Source organism: Sprattus sprattus (assembly GCF_963457725.1).
Source record: "Sprattus sprattus genome assembly, chromosome: 13".
In the NCBI taxonomy this organism is placed as follows: domain Eukaryota; kingdom Metazoa; phylum Chordata; class Actinopteri; order Clupeiformes; family Clupeidae; genus Sprattus; species Sprattus sprattus.
In genome coordinates, this window is record NC_137911.1 from 8,351,660 (window position 1) to 8,368,361 (window position 16,702).

At 43.7% G+C, this 16,702-nt stretch overlaps 1 protein-coding gene across 1 annotated transcript in view; it reads left to right on the forward strand.

The window, feature by feature from the left end:
- Positions 1-1,004: 1,004 nt before the first annotated feature.
- The window catches only part of npas3 (neuronal PAS domain protein 3), a gene marked incomplete at both ends in the record, with an annotated part of 249,892 nt that continues 234,194 nt past the window's right edge, over positions 1,005-16,702 (forward strand). Inside the window, one exon of the mRNA XM_080849895.1 lies at positions 1,005-1,159. Within this exon, the coding sequence (XP_080706021.1) occupies positions 1,005-1,159 (155 nt within the window). The remainder of the gene's footprint in view (positions 1,160-16,702) is intronic.

A 16,702-nucleotide genomic window follows, 5' to 3' on the forward strand; every position in this document is an offset into this window, starting at 1 on the left:
CAGCTTCGGAGACACCTTAACACACAACACATCGTCATCATTTGAAGCATCTGCCAAGAAGAAACCCTTGTTGACAGTTGCTCTCAGATCACGAAAACATTAGCACAGAATTGTGACAGGGAGATCGAATGCGTAATTTATTGGGACTTTAATCGATCGCGTCGTGGTAGTGGTTCAGACCTCTCAAGTAGATGACATTTGATTGTGAGTCGTTTTCGGCTAAGATATATTGTTTTTTGCAGACGGACATCAACGGACTGTAGTTATGGTTAGTGTTTGCGACACAAGGATAAAGTTTTCAAAGTAACTGTGCGTCTTATGAGGATGCTCTACAAGGCGGGTCCAAACGCCAGGCACATGTCCATTCCTGATTCGTGTGGATTCTTTGGAAGATCCACATGAAACAAAAGATTACAAGTTATTAAGTTCAGCAACACGTACACGTAAATAAACGTAGCATTGTTATCAATGTTATCATTGAAATTGTGAAAACTTCAGGCCTGCAAACTACTTCACACAGAGACCGTTGCAGGCTAGAAACTAGGCATACAATTCGGTGAAGGTAATGCTGTTCTAGGTTATGTTTCGTTGCATAGGCTACATTAGACATGTATGAATAATATAGGTTACGTTGAGGCGAACTGGATCTTTGTAACCTTTTATTTTGGCACTTGAAAACCAGTGCATTTTCGTTTGTGCGTTACGCGTTACAGTATGTAAGGTTGGGCAAGATTTTTTTCAACTTTTGTGAACACACAGTAGGCTAAACGTGTTCATAGGACGTCGCATTTGGCTAAGCTTAACACCACCGTCATCTATGTCATTACAAGCCCCTTGAATCCTGCAGTTGTCTCTTCGCTGATACAGAAATCAAGACGTATAATGGCCGATGAGCTTGTAACCATCACTAATGGGATTGAGCTGTGACTTGTTCGGCTGGAGGGAAGGCTGTTTTCACAAATATCCACATAGACTCTGTTCGTGTTGTATTCCTTTGAGCGGGGATGATCAGGATATTCCCGGATTTCAGCGTTCAGGTGACGGCTGCAGCAGGTGGAGGAGCCGGGGGAATGCCTGCTGGTTCCGCCGTGGGCAGAGTCCCCGGCACCACCAACGGAAACCCACAAAACGTCCAGGGGATAACTTCCTACCAGCAAAGGTATGTGAACTAAGATGAAGTATTCACTAAGTAGCTTTGCTAAACAAGGGGAGAGTAGTCTGATTCACCAGCATCAATGTAAGCTAGCGCAACACAACGCTAAGATTTACACATAACCAATAAGTTAAGGAAATCTATAATAGGATATTATCGTTATCTACATGTCGTTTTACGCTCTGTCATGTTTCTCAAGTGGGCTGACAACTGTATCATTCTTTCAGAAAGTAGTCTGAAATAAAGGTATCTAGCCTACCAAGTACCTAATGTGCAGTTCTATTGTACCAAACGTGTAAAAATACTAGCCACGAATGACCATGAAGATATGGCTTCAATCAACTTAAGTAAAGATCTGCAATAGGCTACTTAATACTTGTAATTGTTCTGACATTTGACACTTTAGTAAGGTAACAAATCATTTTGAAGACATTAAAATGGCATTATACTAACAGTTCATGATCTCTCACAAAGGTAGTTGTTTGAGTTGCTCACTTTAGTCATTCAATATAGCTAAATGAAAGAAGACCGAATTAATACACAACAAATACACACTAGGTTTGCCAACAGAGCACGTTGTTGCTCTTTCTAAAAAAAGCAGTTATTATATTTCCAAGTACGGGCATGATATATTAACAAACCTGAAGACAACTTAATTGGGATCTTCATCTCAAAACCAAAAAGTTAACTTTTAAAGTGTTTATTTAAACCTGTCAGTTTCCTCTCAAGTATAATTTCCATTTAAACATACAGATGTCCATGAAGCTTTAGGCTAATGCCGTTAAAATCATGTTTCAACCACGTTATAATATCGGTTATGGGATATTTCACCGCATTTCATGCAATGCAACACGTCATTGTGTGTGTGCAAATTCTCATGGTATAGCTGTAACAAATAGTAATATAATATACACATACCACAGTATTTAACTCTTACATACAAGTTTTTATTTTGTTATTTGGGTAGCCTGCAGTTTATATAGGCCTATTCCTAAATCAACTATTAAACCTGCCAGTGGCGATTAGGCACCTCAGTTAAACCCAGAATGCAAAACCATTACACACAATAATCAGGATGGGTTTGTGTGGTGGTCTATCTTAAAGGTTAATTATTTACCTTCTTAATTTGTATCGCCGTTTTTGAAGTAAATGACAGATTTTTTCTTCTTCTTTTTTTGCACGTCAAACCAAAATAGCACCTTACTTCACCAGTTTGACCTTGATGGGTCAAAGGTTATGTCAAATCATCCTTGGTCAATCAGCACATATCCATGATAGTAAGAGGAACATTGCTGTCAACTCACTACTTTCGCACATTATCAATAATTTCAGGACGGATTTTTAATCTCTTCAATTTATATCAAATAAAATCAGGTTACGTGGGGCAGTTGCTTTTTTTTTTTTTACCTGTATCAAGGCCACTAATATCAATCACGTAATGACAACATGCTATCAATAAAGACACGACAATTTCTTGGCCTTTTTCATAATTTTTACTTAATACTTATAACTTGCTTACAATATGTACAGCCTTTTTTTATCATGTACACCCCGATAGCAAACATCGCTATCATTATGTGTATTCATACATTTAATATCATGTTATGATTCCCAAAACAGTGTCTTTGCTTACTTGCATAAAGCACTTTCCATCATGCTAAATTTACGCTACTTTGTCCACATCCACACACTTCACACCCTTTAAGAAGAATGGCTCTGAGACAAAACATTATGATGGACATACCAGAGGAATAATTTCGCGAATGCCTACATTTAACCAATATGAGTAGATTTTTACTGTACTGCAACCTGTACTTCGAGAAAAGGAAAATTGTTTCCAACTACAACTGAGTGGCGTTGTTGCGCCGGCAGGAGAGGAGATGATTCCCCCAGTTCACATAGAGCGAGCCAGGAAAAGCGGAAAAATGCAGACAAACAGTCTCCGAATAAGGCTTTACGAAGCATCGGAGCTAAGGACGTGCTGCGGGGAAATGTAATGAAATGGTGGCCCCGTTTATACTATGATTTGTCGCGCTGTCTCTCCCGCAAACCCAAGTGTAAGGACAGCCGCTGGATTCGTGAAGCGTCCCCCGGTTTCCACTCACTTTCTTGGCATGCCTTTGGAGCTCGGTCTCGGCTTTTTTCGCTCCTTTCTTCACGCACTGAACGTCAATACACGAAGACAGGGACACGACTGGTGCAGAGAAAAGCAATGGCTTTGTTGAAATACTCATAGTGCACATAACGCTGTGCTGTCGGTGGTCTCGGCTCTATGTCAAAATAAATCTGAAGAAAAAAGTAAGAAATCAAATAATTGCAGGAAGATGGCGCCCACCAAGCCGAGCATTCAGCAAGACCCTTCAAGAAGAGAACGGTAACGCATGGTTTGCTGTTTATATTAGACAGCGCTGTCGATTCACATGATATGTTTTGCATTTTTGACTAGAGATGTCAGAAGTTTCAGTGGTGTCCTTTCTTCAGCAGTGCGATGAAGAATTGGGTCCTTGACGTTCGGGTAACAGGTATACACCGAGAAGGCGTATGTTTTACAGTGCAGAGGGCACGCCGTGTGTATTGGCTATAGTGCCCTGTTCAGAATGATGTGTAGTAATGCGGCCACTTTCGCATTGTTTACGTTCCGCTGCGTGGGTATTACGGACCGGTGAAATTCAAGAATATAATGTAGACATTGCTGCCGAATGTTTCAGAGCAGCTTCCTTGCATTGCTAGGCCGGACTCTTCTGTACTTGTCCGCTTGCTGCTTTGCAGCGAGACCTTGGAAGCTTGTGAGAAATTAGCATAAACCAGCAACCAGCTGTTGAGGAACTTTAAATGTAGCACATGGATTACTCCGGTGTCTTATCGGATCAGAAACCTTCCGCAAGGTAATGATAGGATTATCTGCACGAAGTGACAGTTGAGTGCTGTTAGCTCTATGGTTGTCTATATCCATATTGTCGTCATATAGAGGGATGTTTTGAAATCATTCCGAAGAAACAATATGCAATTACATTGCCTCTGTACTGTCCAAAGTGGCGTATACAATGCTCAACTCTGATAAATTCATACGTGGACGGTGCTTATTAGCATACATGTATTGTGTGTATGTTGAATCGTAGCCTATATTTTTTCGACATCAAATCAACAATAGTCTAATTTACAAGAAAGACTACACGATGGTCGCATATGGCTCGTTATCACTCTTTAAATCACAATCATATTAAAAAAAATAAATGTGTTTCATAGAATGATACCAGCAATATCAACGGTTTCTTATTGGCAGTCAACTCCAGCACAGTGTCCGTTGTTGCCAATTAATATATTTGTTGCTGTCATATGAATAGATCTCAGTTCGTGTTTCCCTTATGGTATGTGACTGTCAGTACCTGTAAACTGCATGACAAAATCAATTTCAAAAAAGGAAATGTCAACATGCATTAGACCTATTTGGGAATGCTCTGATCTCAGTATTTACACTTTTTTTGGTGACCAGTGATTTTCATGTGATGAAATGAAATACATAACAAATGATCATGAAGACTGAGTGTGCATGTATACAGTAACTGCATACATTATTAAAGCATAGCATCTATTTCTCAGTCACTAATGCAGACCTTCTAGCTGAGAATTTCACCCAGTGTACATTTGCAGCCAACAGGAGCACTAGTAGTAGAGAATGCTTATGCTAAGTTGGTGTGTAGTAATCTGTGAAGCAGAGGCATATTTTTGTGCCATTCTGGGCATATCTGTGTGATAGGCATCTTCGAGATGGAATTAATTTTTTTGAGAGTGGAGGGGAAAAAACTTTGCATGACTGCCTTCTTTATCACCTGTTTCCTATTGGCATCCGCAAGAGCCAAATCAAGCCCTCTGATTCGCTTTCACTCGAGAGCCGAGACAAATAACACCTCAGCTTGGAGCTTCTGATTGAAGGTGCAGGAGTATTTTTTAGATGTAATACCCCGTAAATAGCTCAGGCAGTGTTTGCCACTCCTGCTGCCCGCTGTCCCAAAGTTCTGAGGGGAGGGAAATGTAGCTTCTGTAGGTGCAGGCAGTTTCAAGGGGTGAGGAGAAGGAGGAGGATGAGAAGAAGGAGGAGGAGAAGGAGGAGGAATCACTGAAAGTGGAATGGAGCTGGCTGGAGTTCATACACAACACTAACCACAAAGTTAGCTTTGTGTTTAAGGAGCCGTTTCCCCAACCCCACCCCCACCCCCCTCTCTGCAGCCCCCACCCCACCTCCTCACCCCTGGGCAAACAAAAGTGCTAAATTGTCCCATTTCCTATTCTGCTAGTTCAGAGGATTTATAGAAGCGAATTAAGGAGGACTCGGAGACTGGACAGGAACCTAAGGGGAGTAATGTCAGTGTAGAAAGCCCTGGGTCGCTGACTTGTGTGGTAGTGCTAAAATACAGTTCGTTCAGCAGTTTTCTTGTGCATCAGGGCAGCTACTGAGAAAAGCTAGTGTCTTCCTTTTTTAGCAGCTTAAGCTTCTCTAGTGTCTTATTTTGTCAGGCGATTGCAATGTAGCAACAAGTATAGATCTGTGCATAAATCTGTTTAAATAGATGTATTATCTTACACCTACTGTGCTGTGCTTCCTCTTGTTGCACATGATCATATAGATATAAATGAGAGTGAATGTGACTAGGAAAAGAAACACAACATCGCATAACATCTCCATAGGGAAAACAGTGCATTCAAATGAGAACAGAATGGATGCTTATACCGCATACTCTAAAAAATACATTTGATGCTATTTATCACAGCCTAAAGGTATTGTTTATTTTGAGAGGGAAAAATTGTTGTGCTGTCGTCTGTCACCCGCACGGCTGAGCGTCAACAAGGCTGGATGTGTTGTGTCTACCCACCATAAGCACAGGTGTAGCAGAAATGCAAAAGCCCCTGATAGGATTCATGCCAGAAGTATTAACGCATAAGCCAGTTCGATTGGGGGATTCTCCCAATTACAGAGGATTTTTAGTTTTTTTTCTTCTGTCCATCTCTATGTTTCTCTACCTTTCTCTCATGTTTTTTTTTAACACCCGTTCCCCCCACCTCGTCTGCGGTTGCGGCGGCGCATGTGGTGCGGTGATTACGGCTGTTCTCTGTTCGCTGCCACACACTCGCCCGTGTCGCCGTGAAGGTCAGTGTGTAGCGAGCGAGACATAAAGAAGATGCATCCCGCCAAAAGGTAATGGTGCCGCTGTCGGCCGTGCTGCATTAAAGCAAGGTTCATCCTCCTGCTCCTACTGCTGCTGTTGCCGTTGCCGCCACGGCTACCGTGGGGACTGCTGACACCTGGGTTTCAGACCCATGATCAGCAACACAACATTTCCTTTTGTTTTTGGTCTTTTTAATTAAATGAGTCACATATACCTGCTTTATTCTCTTGATATGAACTACTTGTAAGGACAAGGCAAACACACACACACTCTAAGACACACTTTTGTGTTACTGGTGTTAAAACTAGGATGGTAATTGTATTTGGCCAACATGAGAGCTGTTTCTGAAATGTTGCTCTTTTTGGTGGTGGTATTATTCGTGGCTGGACATTCAGCCAACATGCCAGATTGGTCATCATGATTTCTGTAAGCGGTCCATGTTCCTCCTTCACCCCTCAGAGTGAATTTGATGGCAATTCCTGTTGAACTGGCTGCAAGGGACAAAGGATGCTTCATTTATACTGTGGATTGTGTACGGGGATGCAGCTTTTCCATGTCATTTTTTTAAGCTATTACATATTGGTCTGTGTGGGGTGCTGACGGCGCACCACTGTGGTGTCTGTCCTTGAACACAATTCAGTAACAGTGCAATAGTTCAAAAACCGAGATGCTCTTATGTAGCCAGTCATTTGTTACGGTCTCCTTCTCTATCGCTCTCTCTTTCTTTATTTCTTTGAATGACCTCGGACAGCAACACTGCAGCTTTGCAGCATGTTCCTGTCACTTATCTCACACTGGCGTGTTTGCTGTGGCTCTTAGCCGACGTGCACAAAGCAAGCCCCTTATCTCTTTAACATTCACAGTGTATGTGGGGACCTTCATTTAGCTCCGCAGATGTTCTGCCCCGCAGACTCCCATCTGCTTCCTGGACTAGGTGCGCCGCTCTCGGGTGAAGGCTACCAGCAAGGAGTGCCCTCAGCCCATAGCCCTTTCCCTGCCTGCCACTGGGCCTCCATGCTTTCATCCAAGAGCTTCCTCCAATGGCAGAGCTGCCTGGCTAACAGCACAGGTCCCTTGCTTGCATGTGGCCGTGTGTGTGTGTTTGTGTGTGCGCGCTCTATTTTGGCTGCCTCTGATTTTATTTCCCCTCCTGCCAAATTTGTGTGGCTGTTGACCTGAGTTGTCACACACACACAGAAACGGGGTTGGGTGACATTGCGCCCCATTCATTTCCACCTCCCGATCAACCTCAACCCTCAACCCCCTCCACCACCACCACCCCCACCCCTGCCAAATCTGACTGCCTACACCTGTGATGACCCAGTCGCTGATCACAGCCTGACACAGTGCAATTACAATTGATTATTCACTCTAGGCCCAAACAGGAGGCAAAATAAATACGCTGCACATACACCTCCCCCTACCACAACCCGCCACTGCCTTTGCACTCCCCGCCATGACACAGGTTGCTCACCTTAGTGAAGAATAAATGGACTTGGCTGGGGCATTATGCACAACTCCCCTTGCACCTGTCACTGCCATAACTCACCGCCACTCTGGCCGACTCCCGAGAGCATCGGAGCCACTTGTCAGAGAGCAAAGCATTCCTCAAGCACGCCAAAATCAAAAGAAGCAGCCCCCCCCCCCTGTTTATATTTTTTTGGGGGAGGGGAGGGTACCATTGTGCCATCCCTTTTTCCTGTGCTTGTTAAAGGACATGGCCCTTTGAAGCCGAGATCTAGGCGCTGCTGTTTACTCCAGCTGTGTAAGCTGCCAATGGCTCAGCATTCGAGGGCCTGAGCCAAGCTTATTTAGTGTGTGCTTACTGATGTATCTACACAGCTCGCTGTTATGACCAGTAGGCTTTTGGGCAGAATAAAAGACTTTCTTCTTTATAGAAAAACATTATATTGTTTGCATTTAGAACACAAGGTGTTCATTCTCGAGAAAAGATACTTTCTTTTATTGTTTGATGTTGTCTGGTTTGCTTGAGGTACTAATGTAACTACAGTATATCTGCAATACATGCAGTACACAGGTACAATGGTGCTTTAGGTCAACATAATCTAAATGCTGTCATAGTTAATCATGCTGTTGGGTGTTTTCCTGTGATTTTATGCAATCTGCAACTATTTCCCCATTCAGTAAATAGAAAAAAGAAACAAGACAATTATAAATTGTATCACAACCAGTTCTGGTCATTTGTTGCAAGTTCTGAGGATCTTGGCGACACAGGGCCAAACATTGCAGCAAACAGCAGCTGTATTAGCTGCTGCTGACTGATATTGGCTTGAAAGATTGTTTAGATTCTGGGTATTAAAAGAGGATCTTGTCGCTCAATCTCCTGCTAAAGATTGATTGGAGAGCCTCGGCTGTAAATCACTGTCAGAAGCACCCAAGGGACCTGGGGTATGTAGATGTGAAGAATGGCACGCCGCGCCCCTTTTTGAAAGTTCCATCGGTTGTTTCTGGTCTCCAGAAATCAGGGCTGGATTTTTCTCTCTGCAGGGCTATTGAACTTACAATATGGAGGAGCTGGTTTCGATTTGTATTTATTCCCCGCTGATTCCTCAAACTTGGCTCGCCTCTCTGCGTGACAGAACCACACTCCGTGTTATGTTTGTTTTGTGTGTTTGTGTGTTAGTGTCTGTGTGTGTGTGTGTGTGTGTGTGTGTGTGTGTGTGTGTGGGTGTGTGTGTGTGTTGATTCTGCGCTACACTTTAGCTTCTTGCAGTGTGTCTCGGCCACAGATGCAGCTGCTCGCCATACTACAGTGTTTATTTTGTTCAGTCACTCTTTTATCAAAACTGACAGTGTTGCTGTTTGAAGGGTACCATAAACTTTAACTCGCTAAAGAGTACATACTGAAACCAAACCGTGTTGCTGATGGGAGGGTCCCATAAACTTAAATACGCTGACGAGTACATACTCAAACCAGATGTTTTCGTATGCTCTTTATGTAGTATCTATAAATCAGTTTGTAGTTATGTAGTGTATATGTCTTCACATATTTCCGACAGATCTACCCGACTGTATATGAAAACCAGCTTTCTGTTCTAGTTCACACTGGTGGCTTTACACGAACACTCATTTACTGACACGATACAGCCACATTTTTTGATTGCTTATATTACTATACATACAGATTTAAGTATGTCCCTTACTGGCTTTTTATGTACCACTGTTCTCCAGTGACAGCCTGCTCTTCTCTGAGTGGGGTCTGCAGGTTTTCAAACCTAGAAGCCCCCTCAAAGAAGCAAAAAAAGAGAGGAATCTTCAGAAAACTTTTTCAATTGCATCACAAAACAACCTTCTCCGGCAAGAGCACTTGAAACAGTTCTGAGGGATTGTGCCAGGTCAATCTTTTTTTCATTTTCATGTTGTTTATTTATTTATTTTACTTTTCCTCCACCGACTCTTCTTTATTTCATGGCTCCCTTTAATTCTTTTCATCACATTGTAGCTCTGTGTTTGAAAAGTCCAGGTCAATAAGGATGGGCACATTCAGAATTTCATGATCTGTGTAGTGGAACAAATTGAAAGCAAAGCCTATATCAATCACTGTGAAGGGACTGCTAATTGTTAGCTCCCCACAAGCCTCTGGACAGATAAAATAGTAATGGAATACTCCCGGGTCCAATGTGCCAACGGATGACCGAGAAAGAGGCACAGCAACATGTGTACCCGTCAGGGGAAAACACTCTTCAAATTCCAAATGTACTTTAAGTGTTCCTCTCCACCTTTTAGTTGTGCTGATGCTGCTTGATATTAATAGCCATGTAGATGTCTGGGACTGTGACCTTGGTAGTCCTCTGTGATGCATTACAGCCTGTTTGATTGGATGTGATCGCATAAAAGCACAAACAGACGGAGAGATGAGAGAGAGATAGAGAGAGGAAAATTCTGTTGTTGATGTGCTGATTCATTCACTTATGAGGAAGAAGGCATATTTGTGCCTTTGCTGTGTTACCTTGGGTTGCTGATGTGAGAAAACAAAATGCATTCATTTTGGGGACAAAGCTTTTTTATTGGCAGGTCATAAGCATTTGCATATTTTTATTAGGCTTAACGTTGCACTCTCAAGAATGAAGGCTAAAGTGGTAAATTACAAAGTTTCAAAAATAAAACATAATCTGGACACAGGCAGACACACGCACAGAGAGAGAGAGAAAGGGGGAGAGAGAGCAAGCAGGGGAGAGAGCGAGAGAGATTATATATATGGATGTATGTAGTATTTAGTTAATTGAAGTTTGAAGTCCATGACAGCTATCACAACACAGTGGGTAATTCTGAAAATTAATGAGAATGATAATGCTTAAAAGACTGTTCCAGAGTTTGCCCAAACTCATTAACTAAATCTCTCATTTAAATACATCCTAAAGACTTTCAAATTCGGAAAAAATACATTACTGCCCTATAAGCATTAACCCGATTGAGAAATGCTGAGGTGCAGAATTTCATGGAAGACTGGAAGTCTGTCAGGCCCTATTCAGTCCCGGAATACTCCTCTAAATAGTGTTCCTGTGGCATAATATGGGATGATATGCACTTATCAAATGGCTAGAGAAAACAATCCACTGACCCGCTTATCTTTTTGGAACTCAGACCAGAACTCACTGTTTCCACATATCGCTGCTAGAAAGCATTTGCATTTGAACATTTTTTGGCAGTGCCTTTCGTAGCAAAGTACTTGAGGGCATGATATTACGCCATTTCATTTTTGGTAACATAGTTGGAGAGTTTAACAGTTTATGTTACAGTTTCCTTGAACACTGTATTTGCACAAGTAAGTACAATGTAATACAATTATTGACAGTGTGTAATAACACATTGATACACATTCCTACAGTAATTTAGCTACACTAACCTAAATGCGTAGCTCTGAATTCATAAATACAAAGTGCTATTCGGGTCAGTGTCAGTGTGCTCTTAAATATATATATATTAAATAGCATGTTGTTATGTACTGTACTGTACCTAATAATATAGTTACAGTGTGGCTGTGGCACTGAATATCAAATGTGTCCAAGTAAGGGTAGGGTAGGATTTAAGAATAACATTTGACAGACATAGACTAGTTTGGCTTGGCCCTGGCTGCTGGGCTATTGCTGAGGTATTTCACCTGTCTGGTTTACTCTGACCTTGTCCCTGTCAGACTGCTTATGTTTTGAAGTGCCCTGGCTCTTTATCTATTCTGAGGCATTTCACTGCTTCTCCCAGGCCCCTAATAGCACGTTAATCTTGTCTCCCTTATCAGCGTCATTTTGACTCCACCAATTAGATTCTCACATATCATGTCCTCGACCCAGCGCTTTATTGTTCAGCCCATCTACACTTCCCATTCAGACCTTATTTTCAACAGCAGCAGGAAATTCACATAGATCTCCACAATAATATATCGGTGAGGTGGTTCTCCTGTCACAGCAACACCAAACGGGCCAAAACACCATCGTGGTGGGTTTGTTTTGATGCTAAGCAGTATCCGCAGGGTGCAACAGAAACATAATAGTGGAGTGGTAAATGGTGAATGGTGAATGGTGCTGGATACAGGATAAAGATGGCCGACCCGTGTGACCAGCCCTGTGCATCTCACTCTGTCTGTCTCAACTGCATCAGCAGCTGCTGCAACTGGAGTGCCGGCACCTAATGGCTAATCCATTTGTGATTAGCCAAACAGGAGCCATTTATCTGCGCTTGTTATTAATACTGCCTCCACCTTCTCATACATGCAGTATGTTACTTCCACCCACCACAATTAACACTGGGCTGTACTGTATTAAATAAAAAAAATGAGGTGGATTTTTAATTCTTCATAGCAATGAGGTTCCTAGCCTAATACAGACTAAACGGCAATCACCTTGGAATTATTTTTGCACGTAATCAACCTCCCCTTAACAATCACGTGTCAACTGATTTTTTTTGTACTTGTCACATGCGCACGGTCTGCACACATCCAATGTGTTTTTTGTTTAGTATTCAAAATATAAAGAATTTATTTCGTATCGAATCAGGTAAGTCATTGAGAATGTGATGAGTCCCATGCTGCATCACATTCATTGATTATGGTATTGATTTTTTCTTGCATTAAATAGCACAACATACAAAGAATAACATATGTTGTCAAAGTCAGTCTCGTTAACTGTTTTATTAATATGTAATTAATATGTCATTCATTGCAGTAGCCATTATGGACATTCTATGGACATTTGCAACTAGGACAACCCACAAAGCTTGCTCACAGAGAAAGTGGCTGGAAAGTGGCAGGGAAAAGGGGCTTAAGCCTGCAGCACTGTGTATAGTGTTGCGTGTGCATACTGAGAGACTGCTTTTCGAGATGTTTTGTGTGAACATATAGACAAACACACACACACACAAACATATAGACACACACACACACACAAACATGTAGATACACACACACACACAGACAGACACACAAACATAAAGATACACACACACACACACACACACACACACACACACACACACACACACACACACACACAGCTTTGTGTTGCTATGCGTCTGCTGCAGGATGGTATTCATGTGTAGCCTCAGTGAGAATATTAGCATCGGGTTCAACCTCTTAGACAGCTCTTTTGACACCGCAAAAGATTAATGCTTGTTATTAACAAATAAACATATGGTGCCGTACACAGCTTGCTATTTTTCCTCATTTCATTGCACTCTGAACAATTAATCAACCCAAGGAAAACAAACAGAAACAAAGGGGGGAAAAAGGAGAGGACATAACTCTTATTAGCCGAATGCTGTGCACCCCTCTTTCCCTCCCAAAGCGCCCCCCAAAAAAGACTGCTGTGTCCCTGCCCAAGCCACAAAGGGTTAATAACAGTAGGGATGGAGGGGGGTGGAACTGTGTGTCAATATTTGAACAGTTTCTGTGTAGCACGCCAGATGAACAGAGCATCTGCTAAGAGGGATGTGAGGGGTGGGGTGTAGTTGGGTGGCAGCGGGAGAGAGGGGGGTGGGGTGTGTGTGTGTGAATGTGCCTTCCACTGTCTGTGTGTGTGTGTGTGTGTGTGTGTTGGGGGGGGGGGGGGGGGGGGGTAGTTGGCTGGCACACAGTAGGCTGTCTCTCATTGGCCCAGACACATTCCACAGGAAGTCTTACAATTCCACTGGCACCCACTTCCCAATATTCGTCATAAATATTTAAGCACCATCGCAGGCCTTACTCCAGCCCACTCATTAGCGCTCTGAGAGAGAGGGAAACATTTAGCTTTTAAGCTTTTCTTCCCGCTCTGACACTTCCCTTTTTTCACAGTCTCTCTCTCACTCTCTCTCCATCTCTCTCTCTCTCTCTCTCTCTCTCTATCTCTCCCTCTCTCTATCTCTCCCTCTCTCTCCATCTCTCTGTCTCTCTTTCTTACTCTGAGGGCTTCTTGGCAAATTCTTTTTCATGCTGAAAATGTCAGTCTGTTTGTTTTCCCAATGAACTGATCATTAGACGTAACAAGAGTAATCTTAAAAATCTCTCTTCAGCAATGCATAATCTGGTGCTCCACTTCAAAGCCTGCCTGTTTACCATATCAAGGCGACTGCTGTCATAAGATATTTCTCCCCGCTTGTTTGCAATGAAACTGGCAAAATAGTTGGGAATTGAAACACTGAGAGAACATTTGTGTTAAGTTGTGAAGGCTCGTCATTAAAATGGATGTCGTCTTGATCCCTTGGCCCTCGTCGTGCTGGCTGCTGAGCGTTCTGTTGAGACCGGTTTGCCACCGCTTAGAACATTTTAGATTCCTCTGCTTCGCCTTGTTGTGACAACCGCGGATTTAACCTGCCTTCGCCGTCGTGGAGACGAGACGGCGCTTCAACCTCGGTGCTAATTGTCAAACAAGCCCGCTGTCAAAGGCACAGCTGACACCACAGCATCCTTATGCTTTTGTACATATTGGAAGCTACGGCTTCTCTCTTAGGCAACATAGTGCTGGATGGTGCGCTGCCAATTCTCCCCAGTGTGCTGGTGATATCATTTTAAATCATAATGGTTTAGAGCTCTGTACAATACATACTGATTCTACTAGCATATTTTCTGTTTGGGTAACTCACTGGGGAGAGCCTTCTGTTGGGGTAACTTCAGGAAGGACCCCAGCACTGCTTTAAAAGTATGTGTGGTCTTGGGTTTATGAATGTACTGTATACTACAGAAAAAACAGGCCCAATAATAATATTCACTGGCCCATTAATGGTATAAATTAATGCAGGGTAGAAACATGATGGTACATTGATGGACACCATTTTGACATTTCTGAATCTTGACAGCAGGTACACATCAAGTGAAAAGCACTGGGTTGTGACATAACCCACACATTACAGCTTTTGAGTTCCACTGAAATACTAGAATAAACGCCTCTGCAAGTGCATGTTTTTATCAGACACGTCCACGCAGAGCCAGCAGCATTCATGAAGCTCCTTACCAGCGGTTCTACTGGAGGGGATCTGTGTGCAGCCCTTACCAGCGGTTCAACTGGAGGGGATCTGTGTGCAGCCCTTACCAGCGGTTCTACTGGAGGGGATCTGTGTGCAGCCCTTACCAGCGGTTCTACTGGAGGGGATCTGTGTGCAGCCCTTACCAGCGGTTCAACTGGAGGGGATCTGTGTGCAGCCCTTACCAGCGGTTCAACTGGAGGGGATCTGTGTGCAGCCCTTACCAGCGGTTCTACTGGAGGGGATCTGTGTGCAGCCCTTACCAGCGGTTCTACTGGAGGGGATCTGTGTGCAGCCCTTACCAGCGGTTCTACTTGAGGGGATCTGTGTGCAGCCCTAGTCAGTATTTTGTCTGACAGGCCCCAGAGAGGCCTTGTCCTACTGGGACAAAGTTGAAGAGCTCTTTAGTGGAGTGTACTGTAGCTGTGTGCCTTTGAGAGTGAGAGAGAGAGAGAGAGAGAGAGAGGGAGGGAAAGAGAGCGGGAGAGGGAGGGAGAGTGGGAGAAAGAGAGGGACAAAGAGAGGGAGGGAGAGAGAGAGAGAGAGAGAGAGAGAGAGTGGCCCCACTCTACACCCTCCCTGTCCTCTCCCCCCCCCCCGTCCACCCCAACCCTCTCACCACCAGCCCCGTCTGGGAGCATAGACATGCCACCTATGATGATGAATGGAGCACCTTGTCAGTTAAAATGAAAATTCTAAGCTGTGTGATAGCTTTATATTAATGCCTGTTTTATGGATTGGAGCAAGTTGTCTGAGCAAGATGAATGTGCGTGATCCATGGGGAGATACAGAGCCAGCCGGGGCTCCTGCACGTCCTGCTAAAAGCTGCATCCTGGGGTATGGCTCATCAGGAGTGCCTGCATGCACGCAAGCAGCATGCACACACACACACATAACTGGAAAAAAACGTAAACACATGAACTCGTAAACACTCATAAACACACACAGAAACACACAGACAAACAGATACAGATGCCCACAATTGCACAAACTCACAGACACATACAGTATATTCACAGTCTCACTGACACACCACACACACACACACACACACACAGTCCCTGGATGTCGTGGTCAAAATCACTGCTGCACATCTTCCCATTTGTCACCTTCTGTAATGCTTGTTTAGGGCAGTCTCTCTTTCTTTCTCTCTCTCTCTCTTTTTATACTTCCTACTCTCCTGAGAGTTCACCCTCTCTCTTTCTCTCTCTCTCTCTCTCTTTTTATACCTCCTACTCTCCTGAGATTTTACCCTCTCTCTAACTCTCTCTCTCTTTTTATACGTCCTACTCTCCTGAGATTTCACCCTCTCTCTTTCTCTCTCTCTCTCTCCCTCTCCCTCTCCCTCTCCCTGCCTTGGCTGTGGCAGAATGCTGTAAGTGTTGTTCAGTCAGTGGTCGGTACCTGACAGGCAGACAGGCAGGCCCTGCCGCTCAAAGAGTAGTGATATGCTGAGACGCATTCAGTTCACACCCAACTCACCGCCAGCCAGCGAGTGAGCGAGCACACCCACCGCCAGCAGTCAAAGCCCGGGATATTGATTCAGAAGAAAACCCCTCTGCCCACTCCCCCTACCCCACTCTTTTAATTTTAATGTTTACATCTCATTTTAATCCTCACGTCCAGCGGTCCCTTTGAAATTAAAACCTTCCACACTCAAAACAAACCAGCAATTATGTAGACGTGACATGAAATGGACCTGGCCAAAGACGTGGACTTAAAAGGCTAAATGGAGAGAGAGGGGGGGGGGGGGGAGTGGAGCGTTTGGACTCTGCCACAGCGTGGGGGCTTTGAGTGCATAACGGGGATGACTTGAATCATACGCGGGAGGACGGGGTGGGGAGGGGTATGGAGGGGTGTGGAGGGGAGTTGACACAGAGCATGAAAGGATAGAGAGAGTGAGAACTGACAGAATGAATGGGAGAGAAAAGGA